Source organism: Pavona decussata, unplaced genomic scaffold (genome assembly GCF_977016875.1).
Source record: "Pavona decussata unplaced genomic scaffold, jaPavDecu1.1 SCAFFOLD_14, whole genome shotgun sequence".
NCBI lineage: Eukaryota > Metazoa > Cnidaria > Anthozoa > Scleractinia > Agariciidae > Pavona > Pavona decussata.
In genome coordinates this window covers 472,501-492,497 of record NW_028145437.1, presented here as the reverse complement: position 1 = coordinate 492,497, position 19,997 = coordinate 472,501, and the positions used below count along the sequence as shown (strand labels likewise).

Here is a 19,997-nt window from a genome sequence, read left to right as displayed (position 1 = left end):
TTCCCAGAGAAGCATGTTCAGATAACTTTTGATCCTTTCTAATGTGCAGTGCCAGGCAGAGCCATTTCTGCCATAGAGAAGGGGTATACGGATGCAACTACATTTTTTGTGGTTTGCAAACCATTTCCTACCGTATTTACCAGCCACCAAGGGATAGGGTGTCTGCAATGGTATTACAAAGATCATAACATGAAATACCATCAAGGCCTCACGTCTTTTTCAGGGATTTCCATATGCAAATTTTGATTCCATAGTTTGACATCTGCATCCTCAGTTTGTTTGATTATATTAATTAACATGTGACATGTGTCTCAATCCTTTTTCCTCTCACATAGTTCTATGTATTTGATATCTTAGCTTCTTTATTATAAGTTACCTGTCGTTACGAAATTTTTCTACATTTTTTACTTATTTGTATATATTGTGTCTTCAGTTTCATACAATTAATTAGCTGTACACGCAATTCAGTCTTTGGACTGCAAAGTGTATTTTATTGCTTTTTTGAAATTAGATTACAAGCAACAATAGTGTCATAGTTACATGCAGAAAGTAGCCTAAAAAGTCTCTGTTAATGATGAATCAGTTTCTTTTAATGCGGCTCAATGTAATTTAGGCTAGGTTAGACTCGAGCCAATGCTCTCCTGAAGTATTTGGGTGGGCATGCGCGTTCTGGATCACATACGGGTTTTTGCAGGGCGTGATATCGGATGCCTTCCAGATGTGTGAGGGCGTGCATGCTGCATCGATCAGTGAATCTGCTCGTAGCATACTTTTGCTCTCTGTTTTTATTGCGTTGACTTCAGGCCTTTAGTGTGTGTTAGTAATGGCTACCCGTCAAACAAACACTAGCATAGAAGCGGCTTTTTTCCCGTTCCCGCTTTCTCAGCGGTTTTGACAACGGCGCCAACACTCCACGCGGTTCGGGCGGATCCCATTCAGCCATCTGCTTTGGGAACTACCGTTGTTTCATCAGTGTCCCATGCCCCAGTGACTGGAGAAACTTCATCCCTTTCGCTAGACATCGTGGCGTTAATTACTCAAACTGTTCAGGCTGCTTTTCAGGCCTGCGAGCAGGCAGCCCAGACGCCAGACATCTCGGCGGGTTCCATCGCCATTCCCGCTTCCAGTACGTCTGTTGGCTCCTTAACGTCATCTCTCTTGGCCGCAGGGGCAGGTTTTTCATCCGGACAGGCCGCCAGTACGACCCCTCAAGGTAGGCCTGCTCCTATGGTTGTTCTTTCCTTTGTCTCCACTTTTGCGACGCCTATACTTGCACTCGCTTCGTCGTCGGCGCGTTCCTTGAGCAGCGTTTAGCTCACTGCTCCAATTTCACTCAATGCCGCCCAAGTTTCCAGTTCTATTCCTGGCGTTCTCGCGAATCAACCGTTTGTTGTTGGCCCAGGTTTTCCATCCAGACAGGCCGCCAGTACGACCCCTCAAGGTAGGCCTACTCCTATAGTTGTTCCCTCCTTTGTCTCCACTTTTTTGCGATGCCTATACCTGCGCTTGCTTCGTCGTTGGCGCATTCCTTGAGCATTCCTTATTTGTTTGCTGATGATACCAGAATCTTTACAATTGGCAAGAACCTTGACAATATCATCTTGACGCTACAATCTATATTGGACCAGGTGTATACCTGGTGTCAGTCTAACAGATTAATAGCCCACGAATCGAAGTCTGAAGCCCTGATAATTTCGAGTCAGAACTTTATTGGCCCCTTGCCACGTTTGACATATGGTAACAGCACTATTAAGTACAAGCTATCATCTAAATGTCTTGGGTTAACAATAGACAACAAGCTGTCATGGCGAGAACACACCAAGAACGTTTGTAAGTCACTCAACAACAAAGTTGCAATCTTGAAAAGGATAAAGTTTTTACCGAAACTGATCTTGGAAACTATTTACTATAAAACATATATTCCCAGTGTTTTGTATGGTATTGTAGTCTGGGGGTCTTGCTCTTCAGCCTTGATGGATGACATCGATCGAATCCATTTAAGAGCAACAAGAATTATCTACAATCTACCCCATAACATCCGCAGTGATGACATCATGAGCGCCCCACACTGGAACTCTATTGTTTTATTTCAAATTAAGAGACTTTTAGTTATTACGTACCACATTTATCGTGGAAATAGTATCCAACCCCTAAATGACTGATTAATGAAACCTGAGACTACTTATAATCTTAGAAAGTCCTTAAATGTTGAGGTTCATAGACCAAGAGCAGAAGTGGGAAGATCTTCCTTTAAACATAGAGCTGCTCTATCCTGGAACCTCCTTCCTGATGACATCAAGAACTGTTCAAACCTGACTTCCTTCGAGAGAAAACTCAAGGAAAATAAGAATATTCTAAAATCCATCAGTTTTGCTAAAGCCTCCTGCAGCATCTCCAACAAATCTTTAGACTTTGAATATTTTTAATATTTTGAATGTTGACCTTTGAATATGATTTATCTATTTTAGTTACATGTATCATTATTTATCCTTTGTTATTTAATATTTAGGTGTGTATTTATTGATCATTTTAGATAGCGCAGGTCCACATCAGGACTTAATGTCTTGCCAATTCCCCAACCTGCTTTACCAAATAAACTATGTATGTATGTATGTATGTATGTATGTATGTATGTATGTATGTATGTATGTATGCATGTATGTATGTATGCAGCGTTTCGCTCGCTGCTCCAATTTCACTCAATACCGCCCAAGTTCCTAGTTCTATTCCTGGCGTTGTCGCAGATCAACTGTTTGTTGTTGGCCCAGGTTTTCCATCCAGACAGGCCGCCAGTACGACCCCTCAGGGTAGGCCTGCTCCTATAGTTGTTCCTTCCTTTGTCTCCACTTTTGCGATGCCAATACCTGCGCTCGCTTCGTCGTTGGCGCATTCTTTGAGAAGCGTTTTGCTCGCTGCTCCGATTTCACTCAATGCCGCCCAAGTTCCCAGTTCTATTCCTGGCGGTTACGGATCAACCGTTTGTTGTTGGCCCAGGATTCTTGCCGATTCCGGCAAAATTGGTGTCTCAGATCGTCTCCGGCAAGTGTGTGGATCTGTCTGAATTGCTGGCCACTAACCTTGTGCATCCTGATTCTAAACGCAGCGATGGAAGGACTTGACGGTTTACAAGCTCCTTAGTTTACGCATTTATCACCATTTCAACGGCTGAGTCTGGTTCGCGTATAATCAGGCTTTCCGTGAACATGCAGCGGCCACGCGGCTGCTGGATTGGTCTGTTATGAACGCCCAGCTTTTTTAACTTTCATGCTGCTGGAGCTTCGGTTCGTTCCTCAGGTGCCAGGTCCGCGCTCGATTCATCGGAACCGTTGGGTTTGAGCTCCTCTTTGATCTCTTGTATTTTGTGGAACAAGGGACGTTGCAAGGCCCCCTACGCTACTTGCTGCTATCACCATCGTTGCAGAACATGCTCTGGCTCCCATCGGGCTCTGGTTTGCACCAATCGATCCGAGCGGAAGTCCCAAAGTGATGGCAAATGTCGTGCACAGCCTCCAGCTGCCAGTTCCTCGCCAACCAACAAGTCTCGTCAACAGTAGTATTCTAAACGTCGTCGAAAGTGACTTTCTTCGTGTTTTTGTTCAGTTTCGCTCGTTGCTCTTTCGCGTTGCTTATGTTTGGTAAACGTATAAAAAAAAAATTAAAATAAGCGACAAACAAACAAATAAACAAGAAACTAAAAGAGCACATAGAGAAGGAAAGAAAGTATTTCCCGACGTTTCATTCTCGGCGTCGTCGTACATGTGACTATATTCCTTGTTTTAGTGTGGCCTTCGGGCCGGACTTTTAGCGGAACGGTTGCTGACAACTTAACTGATTGATTGATGTTATCCATCAGGTTTCAATTTAGGTATTCGGTTCCTGACCTTTTGTGAAGCCTCTATTCAATGCTAGTTATGCTCCTCTGTTGATGTATTAAAATAATTATTATTTAATTATTCTGCTGTTGTATTAGTTATGCTTAAGGTGTTAATTTATGCATGTTTAGTTAATTTATGCGTCTCCTCCATTTTTTTTTTCCTTGTGTGTGTGTGTGTGGTGGGGTTACTCTTAGGCTAGCCTGTGGCGGACTTGGGCCTCATGTATGTGAATTGTCTATTTGCTCTCCAGCTTCTACTGCCTTTTACCCAGTCTCCATGGTTAGCCCATTGAAGGCGGATGTCTTTGCACGTGAATTGTCAAATCACCCTGACCAGACCAAAGTTTCTTTCTGCAAAGGCTGCTTCATCCATATCAGTAGGGGAGTCTACCCCCTGTGTGCTTTGCAATCTGTGATGGACTATTTGGCTATCAAGGGTAACTCAAGTGGTCCGTTGTTCTTGCTTCAGGACGGTCGGCCTTTGTCTCGACCCCTCCTTACCAATTGGATGACACAGATTTTGGCTAGGGCTGGCGTTCCCGGCAACTTCTCCAGCCACAGTTTCCGGATTGGTGCGGCCACGGTGGCTGCTCGCCGTGGCATCCCTGACCACGTTATTCAGGCATTGGGTCGTTGGTCTAGTAACACGTATCAGCTTTATATCAGGATGCCCGCTGAGGCCTTGGCTAATTTGTCCTGTCTTCTGACTCCTCATTCCTGAACTTCGCCATCCGGTTTGTTGGCTGTTGGAACTCGGCCCCAGAGCCCTGTACCCTTCACCTCTTTCAGCCTTTTAAACATGGCGGACTCCTGCTTACCGCTCCGTTTTTTGTGTGGCACAGCTGCGCTTTTCAATACGGGTAGACTGGCACTATTGGGCTAGTCGCTGGTGGCCTTCTCACACCGTGGCCTGTTGGTTTCCAGTCGATTGCAGTGTTATTAGAGCTCGGATCACGCAACTCTGTCCTTACACGACTGCAATTTGGGCATTAGGGGCTGCTCTCGTCTTGACGTTCAGGTAGTCAGGGAGCAAAGACCAAAAAATGCGAGTTTCGTTCAACCATCGCCACAGAAAAGGTCTGACACTTGATTCTGGTAGAGAAAGGCCTCCTGATGAATGCTAGGTAGTTCTTAGAGTTAAAATGTGGTATACGTTTCAAAATACAGGGCTTTTTTGTCACGCAATTTATAGTTCTGCATGGAAACGAGGCTGAGATCTTCATCGGTCTTTAAGCTCGCAATCAATGAGCGAATGTGATTAAATAGTGATGGAGACTTCGCAAACATTACGTATATGTAAGACACATGACACGATGATAATGATAAACATCACGTGACTGCTCACGTGATCATTTTTGCTCGATGCTGTTGGGAAATATCAAGTTCGTCAATAACGCACGCACGTTTTTTGTGAATATTACGGTTACTTCATTAGAAATTGGGTTAATTACCACCTGAGCCAGGGTATCTGACCACAACAATTGTAATGTCGAATTAAAAGTATCTTTAGCTTGTTGAAGCCCACATGAAGACAGGTTAAAGCTAAACAGCAGTGTATCTTCCATCAGATATTAATAAGACAAACGTGATAAACGTATAGATAAAAAAAAATGCATTATATTCTCGTTCTGTTTAAATGCCAATGATTTCCCAACGTTTTTTCCCGAGAGAGCTTTCTCCAAGCTTGCACACAGACAAACGTAACCTCGTTTCTGTGTGGATTGAGATCGAGGCTCACATGATCCAACATGGCGGCGCCCATGACAACTTCGCTGCTCTGACTGTAAGTATATCTAGTTTATTTAAATATATATTTAAAGTAAAGATTTTAAAAGAAACGTTTTCTTGCCCGTGTGAGCTATTTATGAATACATATTTATAAATATATATAATTCCTAACTAAAAATTTCTTAACATCATCCTTGTAGCCGTTATCGAGTAATTTTCAGGCATTATGAAAGAGTTTTAATTTCTTCGATTCTATGGACGTACAACAAAAATCTTCATTCGCAACTCTTATAATGATACTTAGAATGTATAAGTTGAAATGCTCTTTTCATGTAAGATAAAAAAAATGAAATGCTGTTTAGTGACTGTGTGTCATAGATTTCAATTTATTTTGTTCAAGGGTACGTTTGATTTACATGGCCAGTAAGGAGAAAAATAACGCTTCTGGTTTGACAATACCACTACCTCCTGAGTCAAAGCGACGACGATTGACTGCATTCACAAAATGCATTATATGCCAGCTCGATACAGAGGAAATTCTGCGAAGAGCGAAAAGATTCTCAATTGAAAATCTACAAAGAACACTCGTCCTTCGTAAAGACGAGGTTTACGATAGGCTCCACGAGGAATTGCCCAATCTCATAAGCCGTGATGTGTTTTGGCATTCCACGTGTTACTCGTCCTATACTAGTGAGCAGAATGTACGATACGCTACAAGCACCCACAGTCAAGAGGACAGCCGAGCTACTAATGAGCAAACACGCAGAGTTTCAAGATCTTCGGCTGGTGTCTCTATAGATTGGTCCAAGTGCTTCATTTGTCGAAATAAGACATATAAAAAATGCCGGGAGATGTACAACGTTTCCACGTTTCCCCCTAGTCGTACAAAGTAAAGGGGATGAAGAAATGCTACATGTCCTCATCTCAGTCAACAACGACCTGATAGCTGCTAAGGCAAAATATCATAAAACGTGTTTTGCTTCATATGTCAGCAAATCCAATCTAAAGCATCAGGGCTTTAAAGAAAAGGAAGCAGAAACATTATATGACACAGGATTCAAAGAGATGGCAGCCGAAATAAGTGAGGGTATTTTCCAAGGAAAGGCATACGACATGTCATCGCTTTTGTCGAAATATCGCGAGCACCTGGAGGACAAGGGAATGAAGGCTGAAAGCTACAGCAAACAGCACCTGAAACATCGACTTGAGAAGCACTTCGGAGAAAACATCGTGTTCCACCAGCATTCTGACAAGAGTAAGCCAGAGGTTATCTATTCGAGCAACATATCTCTACAAGACGTCCTAAATGCTGCTGCTACTTCACAGATTTCCACTATCAGATCAGAAAGCAAGGTTTCAGATAGTGCCCAGCAGATTGTAAATGTAGCACGGCGGATTAAGGAGGAAATACGGAAATGCAGTGGTATCTCATTAAGACCCCTTAACGCACACGATGTATCTCTTGAGTCAGCGAGAAGAATCATTCCCCCTAGTCTGTACTGGCTAGTTCGCATAATGATTACATCCGATGAGACTGGAGTTGACGACTTTGAGCGACCAAATCCCTGTGTCAAGATAAAGGACGAGAGACGCATTCTGAGTATTTCCCAGGACATCATCCACTGCACATCAAACGCCCGCGTTAAGCTCCCAAAGCAAATAGGCCTTGCAATGGCGGTTCATCACCTTACTGGATGTAAGCAGCTAGTTGTCCTCTTAAACCGAATGGGTCACAGTTCGTCATACGAAGAATTGCTAGCAGTTGATACAAGTCTGGCGACGGAGGTATTAGCGAGAGTAGAAACGTATGGAACAGTCATCCCATCTAACATCTCTTCAGGATCCTTCTTGCAACTTGCTGCCGATAATAACGATCTGAACGAGGAAACGATAGATGGCAAAAACACCACCCATGCCACAACCATGGTTGTGTACCAGAGAAAGGTGTTTGGCCCAGAACTACCACCTACCATAGCTGGAGATCATTCCGAGAGACGACGTAGTTTGAAGAGAAGTGGAAGTATCTATGAGTTGCAAGAATGCTCAGCTCACGGAAGACGACCTGCAGTTACTCAGTATACCGGCGCAGTTGACATGGAATGGTTGAGGGGTGAGGGCAGCGTCCTTTCTGACGCTCTCCATACGGACGACATGTGGGCTCTCCTTTGTATCAAACCAGCAAGCTTAATGGATACGGGCATTGCCGTGCAAGAAGTGCAGCCAGTTCTAAGCTGGGGTGGATTCAACTCGATCTTGTATCCCGACCTTCCCTCTGTGAGCAAGATTGGCTACTGTCCTATGATCGAAGGCTCGTCAACTGAACTAAGCACAGTTTACACAGTTATGAAACATGCCCAGACGATCTGTGCCAGTCTTGGACAGCTCGACACCGTCATCACATTTGACCTCGCTATCTACGCAAAGGCGAAGCAGATTCAAATGAAGTTTGCGGAGGAGTTTTCGAACACTGTCATTCGGCTTGGGGGATTCCACATAGCGCTGAATTTCCTCTCATTGCTTGGCAAGAAGTTCCACAGTTCTGGATTGGAAGACCTTCTTATCGAGTCTGGGGTTTACGCAGCAGGAACAACGTCAGCGCTGATGAAGGGGAAGTCTTACAATAGAGGAATTCGCGCACACAAGCTAGCAATGGAGGCTTTTTTTCGACTGATGTGGAACGCTTTTGTTGACTGGTACGCAGGAAACACTGGTGATGATGAAGAGCGTAATGTTGATAAGGATGCCTTGATAAGCAAAGTTGAAGAATGCAGGCGCGCGATAACAGCGAGGGCAGAAGTTCGAGCCAGTGTGGAGGAGCTGCGACAAGAAACTGCAGAGCTACTTTCGCTTTTTCAAGATTTCACAGCCGAATCAAAAGAAAAGTCGAAGATGTTTGCCTTCTGGGAGGAGTATGGGCGTATGGTTAAGCTGCTTTTGCAATTTGTCAAGGCTGAGAGAGCTGGGAATTGGGAGTTGCATCTGCTGAGTGTTTCAGCTATGGTCCCATATTTCTTCGCCATGGACAGGCCAAACTACTCGCGCTGGCTTCCTGTGTACATAACAGACATGAGGCAGTTGGTCACCAAGCATCCGGAAGTTCATCAAGAATTTGTGAATGGCAATCATGCAGTTAGTCGTTCTAGTAAGCCTTTTGCTCAGGTGTGGACGGACATGGCACTTGAACAGTCCATAAATGCCGATTTTAAGTCGAGAGGGAGGATAATTGGAATTTCACAGAACCCAGGTGCACTAGATCGATGGTTCCTCACTAGTCATGAGCGTGCATCAGTTACAACGGCTCTCAAGGATATGTTTACGCAAGAGCGAAGTCGCGTAGATGTACATAAAGAGGCTGCTGCGAAACGGGTAGTACGCGATGAGGCTGATGTTCAGAAGCTTATCTCTTGCTTCACAAGCGATCTGATGAGTAATCCTTTCACGCAAGAAACCGAATCGTTAGTCAACTTCGCTACTGGTGTCGTCTTACCCGTCGATATCGTTGATGGTTTAGTAAGCAGTACCAAAAAGGGAAGCGAGCAGATGAACACCTTTGTAGAAAAACGATTGAACAGTAACCAAATCAGTTTCTGGGATCCGATCCCAAAGCTCAAAGTTAAAACCTTTGAAGTCACGACAAAGAAAGTTCAGGTTAAGGCAGCCAATGACAAACTGGTTACAGTCGGAGCTGACAGAGATCTGTTTGGACGCCTTTTGATCGCTGCTAACGTTAGACAGATAAACTTGAAGGAAGTTCTATGCCATGAGCTCTCACCTATCCCGTTTTCACTGGCACATCATGATGGCAGCTTAAGAAAGACGACCAAGAGCATCCTGGCAGCTCTCATTGAAGCCAAAGTGAACGTTTGCGCACGACTCCAACCTTTCCCACGAGACACCATTCATCTCATCGATGGTATGGCTTTAGTTCAAGTATTGAAATCAGCAGGAAGTAGTACGTTTGGAGAACTCGCATCCAAGTACTTCAAGGTCAGCACTGCCTCGCTTTCCAACTGCAAAGAAGTTCACATCGTCTTCGACCAATACTGGGATGTATTGATAAAAGCAGGAGAACGTGCAAGCAGAGGTTCCCTGAGCGCTTCGTTGGAGGTCAAAATCCATGGACCATCTACTCCTGTGCCGAAATAGTGGGGAAAGTTTATTCCTAATCCGCAGAACAAGATAAATCTATGTGACTTTCTGTCAGAGTCTTTTTGCAACTTGGGAAGACAGCAGCTTCCTCCAGACAAGACCCTTGTCATCGGTGGAGGATTCAAGAATGGCAGACGGTCAGTGATGGTCAGGAGCGGCCACTGTGAAGACGTGAACGATCTGGAATCAGACCATGAAGAAGCAGACACTCGGTGAGAAACATAGTTTCGAAAGTGATTCTATGAATTGGAATCATTCATATTAATTTTAACAATTAACTGTGAGTGCATATTGAATTGCAAGGGCATATTCAATGCAGGAGCACATGAGATCACCATGATAGATAGCCAACGAGACGCGTAGCTCCGAGTTGGCGATAATCATCCCATGTCTAACAAGCGTAATTGGAATAATGTTTTTATTAAAAACAAACAAGTTATATCACTTGAATCATGCTAATACCAGAAAACAATTAAATGGTCTCTATTTCTCGGGCATGATAAAATGGTTCATAAACGATGGCCACTAAGTCAATTAAATACCTGGAATTGCATTATACAATGATTCAGTCTCTAATAATATGTGATATAACATAAAAATTTGACACTGTTTAATTTGTATTGTCATTTCACAGGTTAATGCTGCATGCCAAGTACGCTGCGGATAACTCTCAAGAATGTCGTATTGTCTTACAATCACCAGACACTGATGTTCTCGCTCTCAGCGTAGCCCATTATTCTGTTATCAACTGTGCTGAGTTTTGGTTCAAAACTGGTGTGAAAGACCGCCTTCGTTATGTTCCAGTTCATGCAGTATCGCACGAGCTAGGCGAGAAGATGTGCCGTGCCCTTTTAGCTTTTCACGCCATTACTGCCTGCGACTCAACTAGCGCCCTTGCCGGAATTGGTAAGAAGAAAGGATGGCAACTGCTGTCAAGAAGCGAACAGCATCAAGACAGTCTATGTCTTCTCGGTGCCCAGCCAAGCCTAAGTGATGACATTGCTGACAAATGTGAAGCTTTTATTTGTGATTTGTATCCAAGCTCCAGGAAGATGCCACGCACTGCGGATGAACTGAGATATGTCCTGTTTTGTCAGAAAAAGCAAAAGAACGAGCTGCTTCCGCCTACATCTGACAGCTTACTCCAACACTTGAAACGTGCGAACTATCAAGCGTTTGTTTGGAGAAAGGCTCTGACACCAATCCAAGATCTCCCACAGCCTGAAAGTAATGGATGGGTGCCAGACAGCCCCTTGCTGAAGCCGGTCTACATGACGAAAGAGCCAGTGCCGAGTAGCCTGTTGGAACTAACAACGTACGTACTTGTTTGCAAAGTCTCCATCACTATTTAATCACATTCGCTCATTGATTGCGAGCTTAAAGACCGATGAAGGTCTCAGCCTCGTTTCCATGCAGAACTGTAAATTGCGTGACAAAAAAGCCCTGTATTTTGAAATGTATACCACATTTTAACTCTAAGAACTACCTAGCATTCATCAGGAGGCCTTTCTCTACCAGAATCAAGTGTCAGACCTTTTCTGTGGCGATGGTTGAACGAAACTCGCATTTTTTGGTCTTTGCTCCCTGACTAAGGTTGCATGACTGATGATTCGGGGATACGATCGTACTTTTGCGCCTCCTGAGCGGGGATTTCACGTAGCCTGGCCTATTGGATACGGCAGGCTGTGGCCAACGTACGTGCTGAGTGCTGCCTTTTTCTGGAGAAACCGGGGCATAGTTACGTGCCTTAAATGTTGTGGACTTTGCAGCCTGGCCTATTGGGTATGGCAGGCTCCTTCCCTCGCGCTTTCCTCATTTGTGTGTCATGCTGGATGCCTTGCGGCGTATACTTGTGTAAGTGGGTCTCCTTCTCCTATTTACGCTTTTTTGAGTTGGGGGAGGGTGCTTGGGATCGTTTTTGAGGTGGCTCAGGTCCCATGTCCCCCCTTGTTCACAGGCCCTTTGCCCTTCCAAGCACCTTGTTGGGCTAAGGGTTTTGGGTGGTTGTCGCTCTCAGGGTTGCCATGGATACCTGCGTGCTCTGCTCGTTTCTCGTTTCTTGCACGGCGCCACCTTTTCTTAGGTACCTTCTCCAAGCTCATCTATTGACGATGAGTTTAAATGCGGCTTAATGTAATTTAGGCTTAGTTCGACTCGAGCCAAGGCTGTCCTACGGTATTTGGGTGGGCATTCACATTCTGGATCACATACGGGTTTTTGCAGGGCGTGATATCTGATGCCTTCCAGATGTGTGAGGGCGTGCATGCTGCATCGATCAGTGAATCTGCTTGTGGCGTGCTTTCGCTCCCTGTCTCCCCCCTCCCTTCTTTTGGTCATGGTAAGTGTATGGATTGCTAAGTATCTCCACTGATTCTTTCAGTGTGATGGTGCCAGGGTGGTTGCCATTCTCAGGGTTGCCATGGATACCTGCTTGCTCTGCGCGTTTCTCGTTTCTTGCACGGCGCCACCTTCTCTTAGGCACCTTCTCCAAGCTCATCTATTGACGATGAGTTGAAAGTTAACACAAATAATTGAAAATAGCAAAAATCTACACAAAGGGAAGTTTTTAATAGTTCAAAAATGTAATAATATATTTGGTTCAAGAGTCAACTACCTTCAACATTTTCAAATTATTGCATCGATATCGAGCAACTTAAAACATGCTGCAAATGCAATAACCAATTACCAATGAAAGCACTTCACTCCAGACATCTGCCAACATCACAAAAAGAGGAAAGACCTTTGACTTAAACAAAAGAGCTGTTCATCACTCTCTGAAATCCAATACAGGTTATGAAGGGCTTGCATCCTTCTGTGAAACCATGAGCATACCTTGTATACCACAAACAGGTAGACAGCATCCTAGGAATTAGAGATTACACAGGGGAAGAGCTCATAAATGCAGGTCAGATGTTCTGATAGCTTTGATGGCACCTGGGACTGGTATTCTTTGCAATTTTAGTAAACAGTGGTGGTTTTATCCTTTGGAGGATATCAATTGAACTGCACAACATTTGGTACAAGTGAATGCTATTGACCAGTCTACATTTAAATTCACAGGAAGATAGGAATGGAACAATTTACCCAAAGAACTATGGGCTAAATTTAGAAACTTTTAAAGCAAAACATTTTAGCAGTTGCTAGAGTAGGACAGATTACAGTATGAATACAGACTGTAGACTGTCGTTTATTTTTTATAACCTTTTTTATTGCTAATGTTAGTCTTCCACTTTTTTTCTGGAAGGTCTAAGGTTAAACTCCTGATAGCAGGACTCGGATTTCCTTTTTCCGAGTATGCCTGCTTCATTCATTGAATAATACATCATTCTCATCATTTGTAATTTTGAAATATTTTATTATCTACACATAGGTTCATACCAGCTGTTTTATCTATCTTTGTAGTATAAATAAAGTATTTATTATTATTAGAATTATTATCATTACAATTATTATTATTATTATTATTATTATTATTATTATTATTATTATTTCAGATGGGACAGTGAAGCATTCAACAGTATCGAAAATGTGTATGATGGATGTAAAGTAAGCAAGTTGGATTGTGTTGGCCATGTCCAAAAAAGATGGGCAGACACCTTTGAAGCTTGAAAGCTAGGACAAAAGAAAACTAGAGGATGGCAAACCAATAAGTGGCATGGAAGGCTAACTAACACCAAAATCAAGAAGCTACAAAAATACTGTAGTCTTGTTATACATCAATCATTAAAAAAGTCAAATCCAAATGACAGAGAAGTTATGTTACCATTTTTACCACAAGGAAGAACATCATAGCAATTCTCAACTACAGGAAAAAGAGAGATCCTGTTAAACAGCAAAGCTCCTGTCCTGCGGGAGAAACGTTGTGATGTAAGTGGCAAAAGGATATGACAACAGAAACAAACACTTGCAAAGATGATGACTATTCACCTGAGGTATTTCTTGAACTTCTATGGCCAGCATTTGTGACACTCAGTGACACAAAGCTACTTCAGAGATTCATTCATGGGACCACTCACACCCAAATTAGTCACAAAGGAGCAGAATGTAGAAAGGGTATCATGGATAAACTTTCTTTCTTGGCTGAACACACACCAGCCATACATTTAGACTAAAGGAAAACTACGGCCCAAAAAAAAGAAGTGCCACCTGGGATGTTTATTTATTTTCAAAAAAGATAACAGGGGACTCCAACTTTTTTTCATGGAAAGAGGAGAAGCTCTTTGTGGCCTGGAAGGAGTTTCTTACGAGATTAAGTTATTGACCTGAAATTCTATCACATGACCAGAAGGCAGAGATCCCATGAAATAGCACAGTGCTTGCACAAGTCATTGCACATTTTGCACTTTCCGCAGACTAATGCGTTCTTTCGATAAGCAATTTTCAACGATATTTTCCATTGCTGAAGGGATCAAAGGTAGTTAGCCCCAGCTAAACCACACTCCTGCTTGTATTCAACGCAGTTGATTCAATCACTTTATTAATAGGTCCTAATGTAGTTAGGTACCAATAGCTTTGTTTGGTACAAAGTGCGCCATGAAGCTCAGACCTGAAATGGCTGCCTCAGAGGGTCACGAACAAGCTGTTGTCAGGAATGACACGGACAAGGAAACTATAGTACCTACAGGCCAATCTAGTCAAAACAAGGAACTAGCCGGTATGTTTTCAGCTGCTCTGGCTCCGTTTCTAGGCAAGATCAAAGAAATGAACAGCAAGGTATGCGCACTCCAAAGGTGAACCCTCTCATATGGAGTCAACTGTCCCCGACCATGAAGGCCAAAGACACCAAATCACAAAAGAGTCAAAACACTATGATTGGCTCTGTTTCAGCCATGGTGGGAGTCAGTTCTCCTGTTCCGTCCTGTATTACAGGTCCCTCCTTGTTCAAGCACCTAGGAGTCATGTGGTCTGATGGGTTGCCATGGATACCACCTTTCTTGTGCCTGATTGCCTGGCTCCACCAACCTTAAGGGCACCAGCCTCCAAGCTCATCTATAGTTACATGTGGATAAATGTAATTTATGCAAGGTGAAAACCATGACAATGCTGATCAATTCTCTCCCTCTACATTTAAATAATTCATAGTCTTTAGCTATTTTTTAAAGAATCTATAAAAAAAACCATCAAGACTGTTGCTTCAGTGTTACCTTATTGAGGGGTTTTTATGTTGATTCTTTCTATCTATGTCAAAGTATTTTAAACGTATTTGAGATGTAATAATATTGCCTTAGAACTTAAATTAGGCTCTCATGTAAAGAAGTTATAACTATGAAACTAATATATTAAAATTAATTAATTAAAATATTACAATAAAAGTCTCCATGTTTGTTTCTTCATCATACTCTCTAAAGTTAGCATTCTCAGATTTTGCAATCATTCTTACAACCAGTCTAGACAAAAATACTTCTTCACTTCAAAGAAGAACATTATGACACTTACAACTCCTTACAAAATCAGCTGCAGTTGGTGACTCCAAAGGCTGAATCACCAACAATAATGGGAGGTAACACAATGCTGGTAATAACTTTGCTCAACCTTAGGCAAAGTAACTTTTATGTGAAACAGGCATCAAAGCAGTGATCTATTGAGCTGTGTCTTCGATGCATAAAATGTTGGCAAAGACACATAAATGACATCTGGGTGTGTCAATCTGGATGAAAACATTTGTTTCATGCCCAGGCTTGTCATGTTTGAAATGGCTTTTTCTCTACAATTCAATAAAAAAGAGAACAGATGGAAGGTCAACACACTGAGCGTGTTGTGTCAGACTAAACTGAACAGCAGTTACCTTTAAAAAACCAAGATGGCCACGACTCGTTTTCATGTTCCTGGCTCACATGTTCCTGGATTGTCTGTTTATGCAAATAGATGGGGAAGCCTCCAAAAAAGAAACCCAAAACCCTTTAGTCACAACAACAGATTGACTTTTCTTTTTTTCTCAATCACTGAATGCAGAAGCTGCCCAAAATGCACCAAACACAGAAGCTGCCCAAGGTTTACCAAATGCAGAACCTGTCCAAAATTAACCAAACCCAATGACAAGCCATGCATAAGCTGATCAAAGTTGAAAGTGCCTTTGATTCATCAAGTCAAACAAAGTCAAGAAAACTTTTAAATTCATGGCTTAAATATTCTTTTCATCACTGAGATTCAACAGGAACAGGAATAGCAAATGAGGATATTATCAGAGTTCCAAAATTGAGAAGCACCTCCAGAGAAGATTATGAGTCTTAGTGCAGGAGATGCATCTGTAATGACTAGTAAAAATAAAGGTTTGTAGCATTATTTTGTTGACCCTTTCAACAAGAAAATTAAGAAAGCTATTCTACTATTAAGGGCAGCAGCAGGAAGGGCTGCCAAAGTCAAAGAAGTGCAGGAAATTCTTGATGACACCGCATTGACATATAAAGAGTTGGATTCTGTCCAGTGGCTCTCCTACTACAACGTACAAACAATAGACAAACAATAGACATTTTACCAACAACAGACCCATGGACTTTTGACTAACAAAAGACGGATGGAAAAGCACCAATAACATCACGGCTTACTGACAAACAACCAATAACATCTCGACTTTGTTGACCAATCAGGTTAACAACCAGAGACATATATACGACGTTCCACAATTCACTTGACTCTGAAGATGTCTTCTGCTCAGGTTGTTGAAACGTAAGTCAAAGTCACCTCAAACAGTCCTTCTCAGGACTACACTCACCTGGATGATCACAATTTACTTACTACTAGAATGCCTTGGTTACTGTGTACAGAACCTTGGAGGGGTCCCCTTACTTACCTGGGAGAAGCAGGCAGTGCTGACAGCAAAGATACAAAAGCCATTGGTCTGAAGTATGAGGTAAGGGGAAAATATTTGATTTATTATTACACACCACTTACTTTTAAATATTAACCCTTTCACCGGACTTAACCGGAGAACCCGTGTTTTGACTTATTCAAATTATGACGCTGATGCTGGTCACTTTTTTTGAGCTCCTGGGATGGAAACATCTAGCTTTCCAGCAGCAAATACAAAAAGCCATCATGGTCTATAAGTCTCTGCACGGTTTAGCTCCAGACTATTTACGTTCTAAATTTGAAAAAGCAAGAAAGTGCGTATAACCTAAGAGACTAAGAATAAGCTCAATGTTCCATTAACGCGCACAAACTATTATAAGAATAGCTTTAGCTATAGTGGTGCCACCCTTTGGAAGAGTCTTCCTTGTGACATAAGAAAAGCAGAGTCCCTTTATTCGTTGACAACTGGCACAATAGTCTTGCACTGTGCATATTCATGAGATTGAGAGGAATTTACTTGTGTGGGACAACTCAAAGCAATTGCAGGGGATATTCAGCTGAGTTGAAAGCATTTCGAGGACGAAATCGAGGTGACTCTTTATTGAGAGTTTATCAAGGAACAGTGGCTCTTGCTTGGAAAGACAGAGAGGCTGTTCACTTCTTATCCACTGCTCACTACCCCCATGAAGTTGCAACTGTTCAGCGTCAACAAAAGGACAGATGCACTGGGCAATATGCTGAGGTCGATGACGAGTCACACAAAATAGTAGTTGACTACAATGCAAACATGGGAGCTGTGGACACTAATGATCAAATGACTACAGTTCGTAAAAGCAGAAAGCAACTTCGGTGGTACATGTGCCTCATCATCAAGTGCCAAGAAATTGCTGGCTATAATTCCTACATTGTAGAGGGTCACTTCACAGAGCATGCTCCTGAAAATTGCAGAAGAAGGGATTTCACAACTTTCAGGGAAGATCTGATCCATTAATTGGTGGGAAATTGGGGAACAGAGAAGGCTAGAAGAGGAAGAAAGAGAAAGGAAACTCCATTTCGACTGGAAAATGTGGGTGAGTTCAAAGTGTTCACACTTTCCGGCAAAAGGAGAGGGAAGTGATCACACCTGCCAAGTCTGTAGGGAGAAACGTCACAGATTCATGGCAGTTAACCCTGATGTTCCGAATGCTGAATTGCCCCACAAAATAACAAAAACAACATTCAAATGTGAGGCCTGTGATGTTTATTTGTATCTCAAGAGAACGCAACTACTTTCACACACAGGTAGAATACTGGCGGCAAAATGCTTCTTCAGACTGAACATCACTGACCTCGTCAGTCAAGATATCAAGTGATGGACTAACTACTTAGTCTCTGCAGATATTCTGTTGAAATACATTTATTTTTTTGTCATTTAGAATATGAAAAACAGTTCTACAGTTTTATGCTGAACCATTGTAATTCAGTGGAGATCACTTGCTTTATGTACATGCACGTTCTGATTTGTTGATGCGGAAGTGTGGAATATCTGGGAGAAAAAAACATTCTAACACAAGAAACAATTGCTAATTTAGGTAACTACGAGAAGACAATTTAATAGGTGACTGAAACCCACACTTTTAGGGCCACAAAACATGAAAAAGGACAATGCCCTTGTAGCCCACATAGGTTAAATCTTGGCTTTGGCAGCTTTACTCTGATTGGTCGTTTATGAGAATCGAGATTTTGCTCAAAAGTGTCAGTCATAGATACAAATGTTACATTTTTGGAAAGGAAATTTATTACTCTTTCAAATTTATGTAGGGTTGCTTTATAAATTTTCCTTCCTTGAAGGTTCTATCACCAAATAAAGAAAGTTGATTCGTTTTTGGGATATTTTGCTAGAAATTTGCCGATCAGGAAGATTTCCCGGGAAGGAATCTTACGGTGAAAGGGTTAAGATTAGGGAACTGGATTAATATATGAGACCAGACAGCAATGATGACATATCTGGTCTCCAATTTTTGTTGAGAAAGTGGATTGAGATACACAAAAATGTGATACTGTTCCTTTTTCTCGTCTTGTCACAGATTACACTAGACAAGTTCATTTCAATCATGGACTGTATGATGGACATCATGCCACCGGTGACTGTATTGTCTCAGTTTTCCGAGCAGGAAATGTGGTTGTAGCACTAATGAAGGTCTGACTGTAACAGGCAGGCTCTCCACTGCATCCAATGAGTTTCTGTTATGCTACATTAACCTTGGTAGCACATTTGAGCTTCAACAGAAAGCAGCACTTGCAGTTTCTTTTACTTAAGATTAGATTATTGATTTTTTTCATCTACAATGAAAACTTTTCCATAAGGTAAAACTTGAATTGTGCATTTCTGACTTTAAGAGAGTGAGGTCCATGCAGACACCACATATGCAGTGGCTGAAGAAAGACTTGGCAACTGATGTGGAAGTGGAGGTGTCTTTTAAAGACTTTAAAGGCCATTTTGTGACCAAGACTAACTTTAGCTTGCAAAGACTGGTTGAGTTTTTCCAAACACGCTCATAGAAAATACACAATAGAGGTTAGGTATAAGGATAGAAAGGTATAAGTATCAGTTGAAAATTGTTATTTAATTTTCCATCAGATCCAGATTACCCATCTTTAAATTCAAACAATTTGTTTATGACTGTATATTATTTTAAGGTTTCCTCGTGATGATTTGTTATCATCTTTTGGTGTACTGGCCTTAAGACCCATAACCTTCCTCTAATCTGAAGAGCTTAATGAGTATGTCAAGAAAGAGATTAAAGTGCTTTGTAATCACTATGGAGCTCCCAAGACCTCTACTCGAAAGGAAAATGGGGTGATGAAAGAAAAGTCCACATCACCACTTTGTTGATCTGGATGGGGAGAGGTAGCCGCTCAAGAAAACTGTTCTAGCTGAGTAATACCCCAGGGATTGTATGTGACAGCTTTGGAATTTTATTGTCACTTACCATGAAAAAGATTTTTCAGACCTGTAATGCTTGCAATGTAATGAAATGCTTGTGTACTTTGGCAGTACACACTGCTGGATGCGAGAGAGGATATTTTGTACAAAACAGTATTTTTAACCCCATCTAGAAACAGGTTCAAACCAGATGTTCAACAGAAGTTGATTCATGTAAAACTTGGTCCAGGAAGACCAAATTTCAATTTGCAAGCTGCTGTTATGAAGTGGAGAGCTGCAAAAGATGGGCACATCTACAAACTAAGGATGACCAACACAAAACCTTGATACTTTACTTATAACTAAGCAAACATGCTGGTACAGTCAAACCCAAGGAGGGTTTCAGAGCATTCCCATGATGCTTTGCATGCAACTATACTATCAAAGGTCACTGCCCACGTGATCTCACATTTGAACGTGACCACTATGGATGCGTGTGGCTCACACTGTGCTCTGAGTGTCCATTTGATGTTTCAAAACTGCTGTATCTCC

General features: G+C 42.2%; 2 protein-coding genes and 1 long non-coding RNA gene across 6 annotated transcripts in view; 2 read left to right on the top strand and 1 right to left on the bottom strand.

The window, feature by feature from the left end:
• The first annotated feature begins 450 nt into the window (after positions 1-450).
• LOC146487573 (uncharacterized) lies at positions 451-9,895 on the top strand. 4 transcript variants are annotated; one of them, XM_085129792.1, is made up of 4 exons: positions 451-1,347; positions 2,715-2,768; positions 2,995-5,657; positions 6,003-9,895. In XM_085129792.1, exon 4 carries the CDS (start codon positions 6,509-6,511, stop codon positions 9,746-9,748), a length of 3,240 nt encoding a protein of 1,079 aa, XP_084985918.1. In that variant the 5' UTR covers positions 451-1,347; positions 2,715-2,768; positions 2,995-5,657; positions 6,003-6,508; the 3' UTR covers positions 9,749-9,895. The 4 variants fall into 4 exon arrangements, with proteins under 4 accessions (XP_084985918.1, XP_084985901.1, XP_084985911.1 ...); XM_085129775.1 differs by having other exon boundaries at positions 451-2,116; positions 2,214-5,657; XM_085129785.1 differs by having other exon boundaries at positions 451-2,768.
• Positions 9,880-11,103, top strand: LOC146487572 (uncharacterized). Its single transcript, XM_085128848.1, has 2 exons — positions 9,880-9,963; positions 10,386-11,103. The coding sequence occupies exons 1-2, from the start codon at positions 9,896-9,898 to the stop codon at positions 11,101-11,103; spliced, it is 786 nt and encodes a 261-aa protein (XP_084984974.1). The 5' UTR covers positions 9,880-9,895.
• A 2,508-nt stretch (positions 11,104-13,611) lies between these two features.
• The window catches only part of LOC146487570 (uncharacterized), an 18,821-nt gene continuing 12,435 nt past the window's right edge, over positions 13,612-19,997 (bottom strand). Inside the window, exon 4 of the long non-coding RNA XR_014868507.1 lies at positions 13,612-14,740. This is a non-coding gene — a long non-coding RNA (uncharacterized LOC146487570). The remainder of the gene's footprint in view (positions 14,741-19,997) is intronic.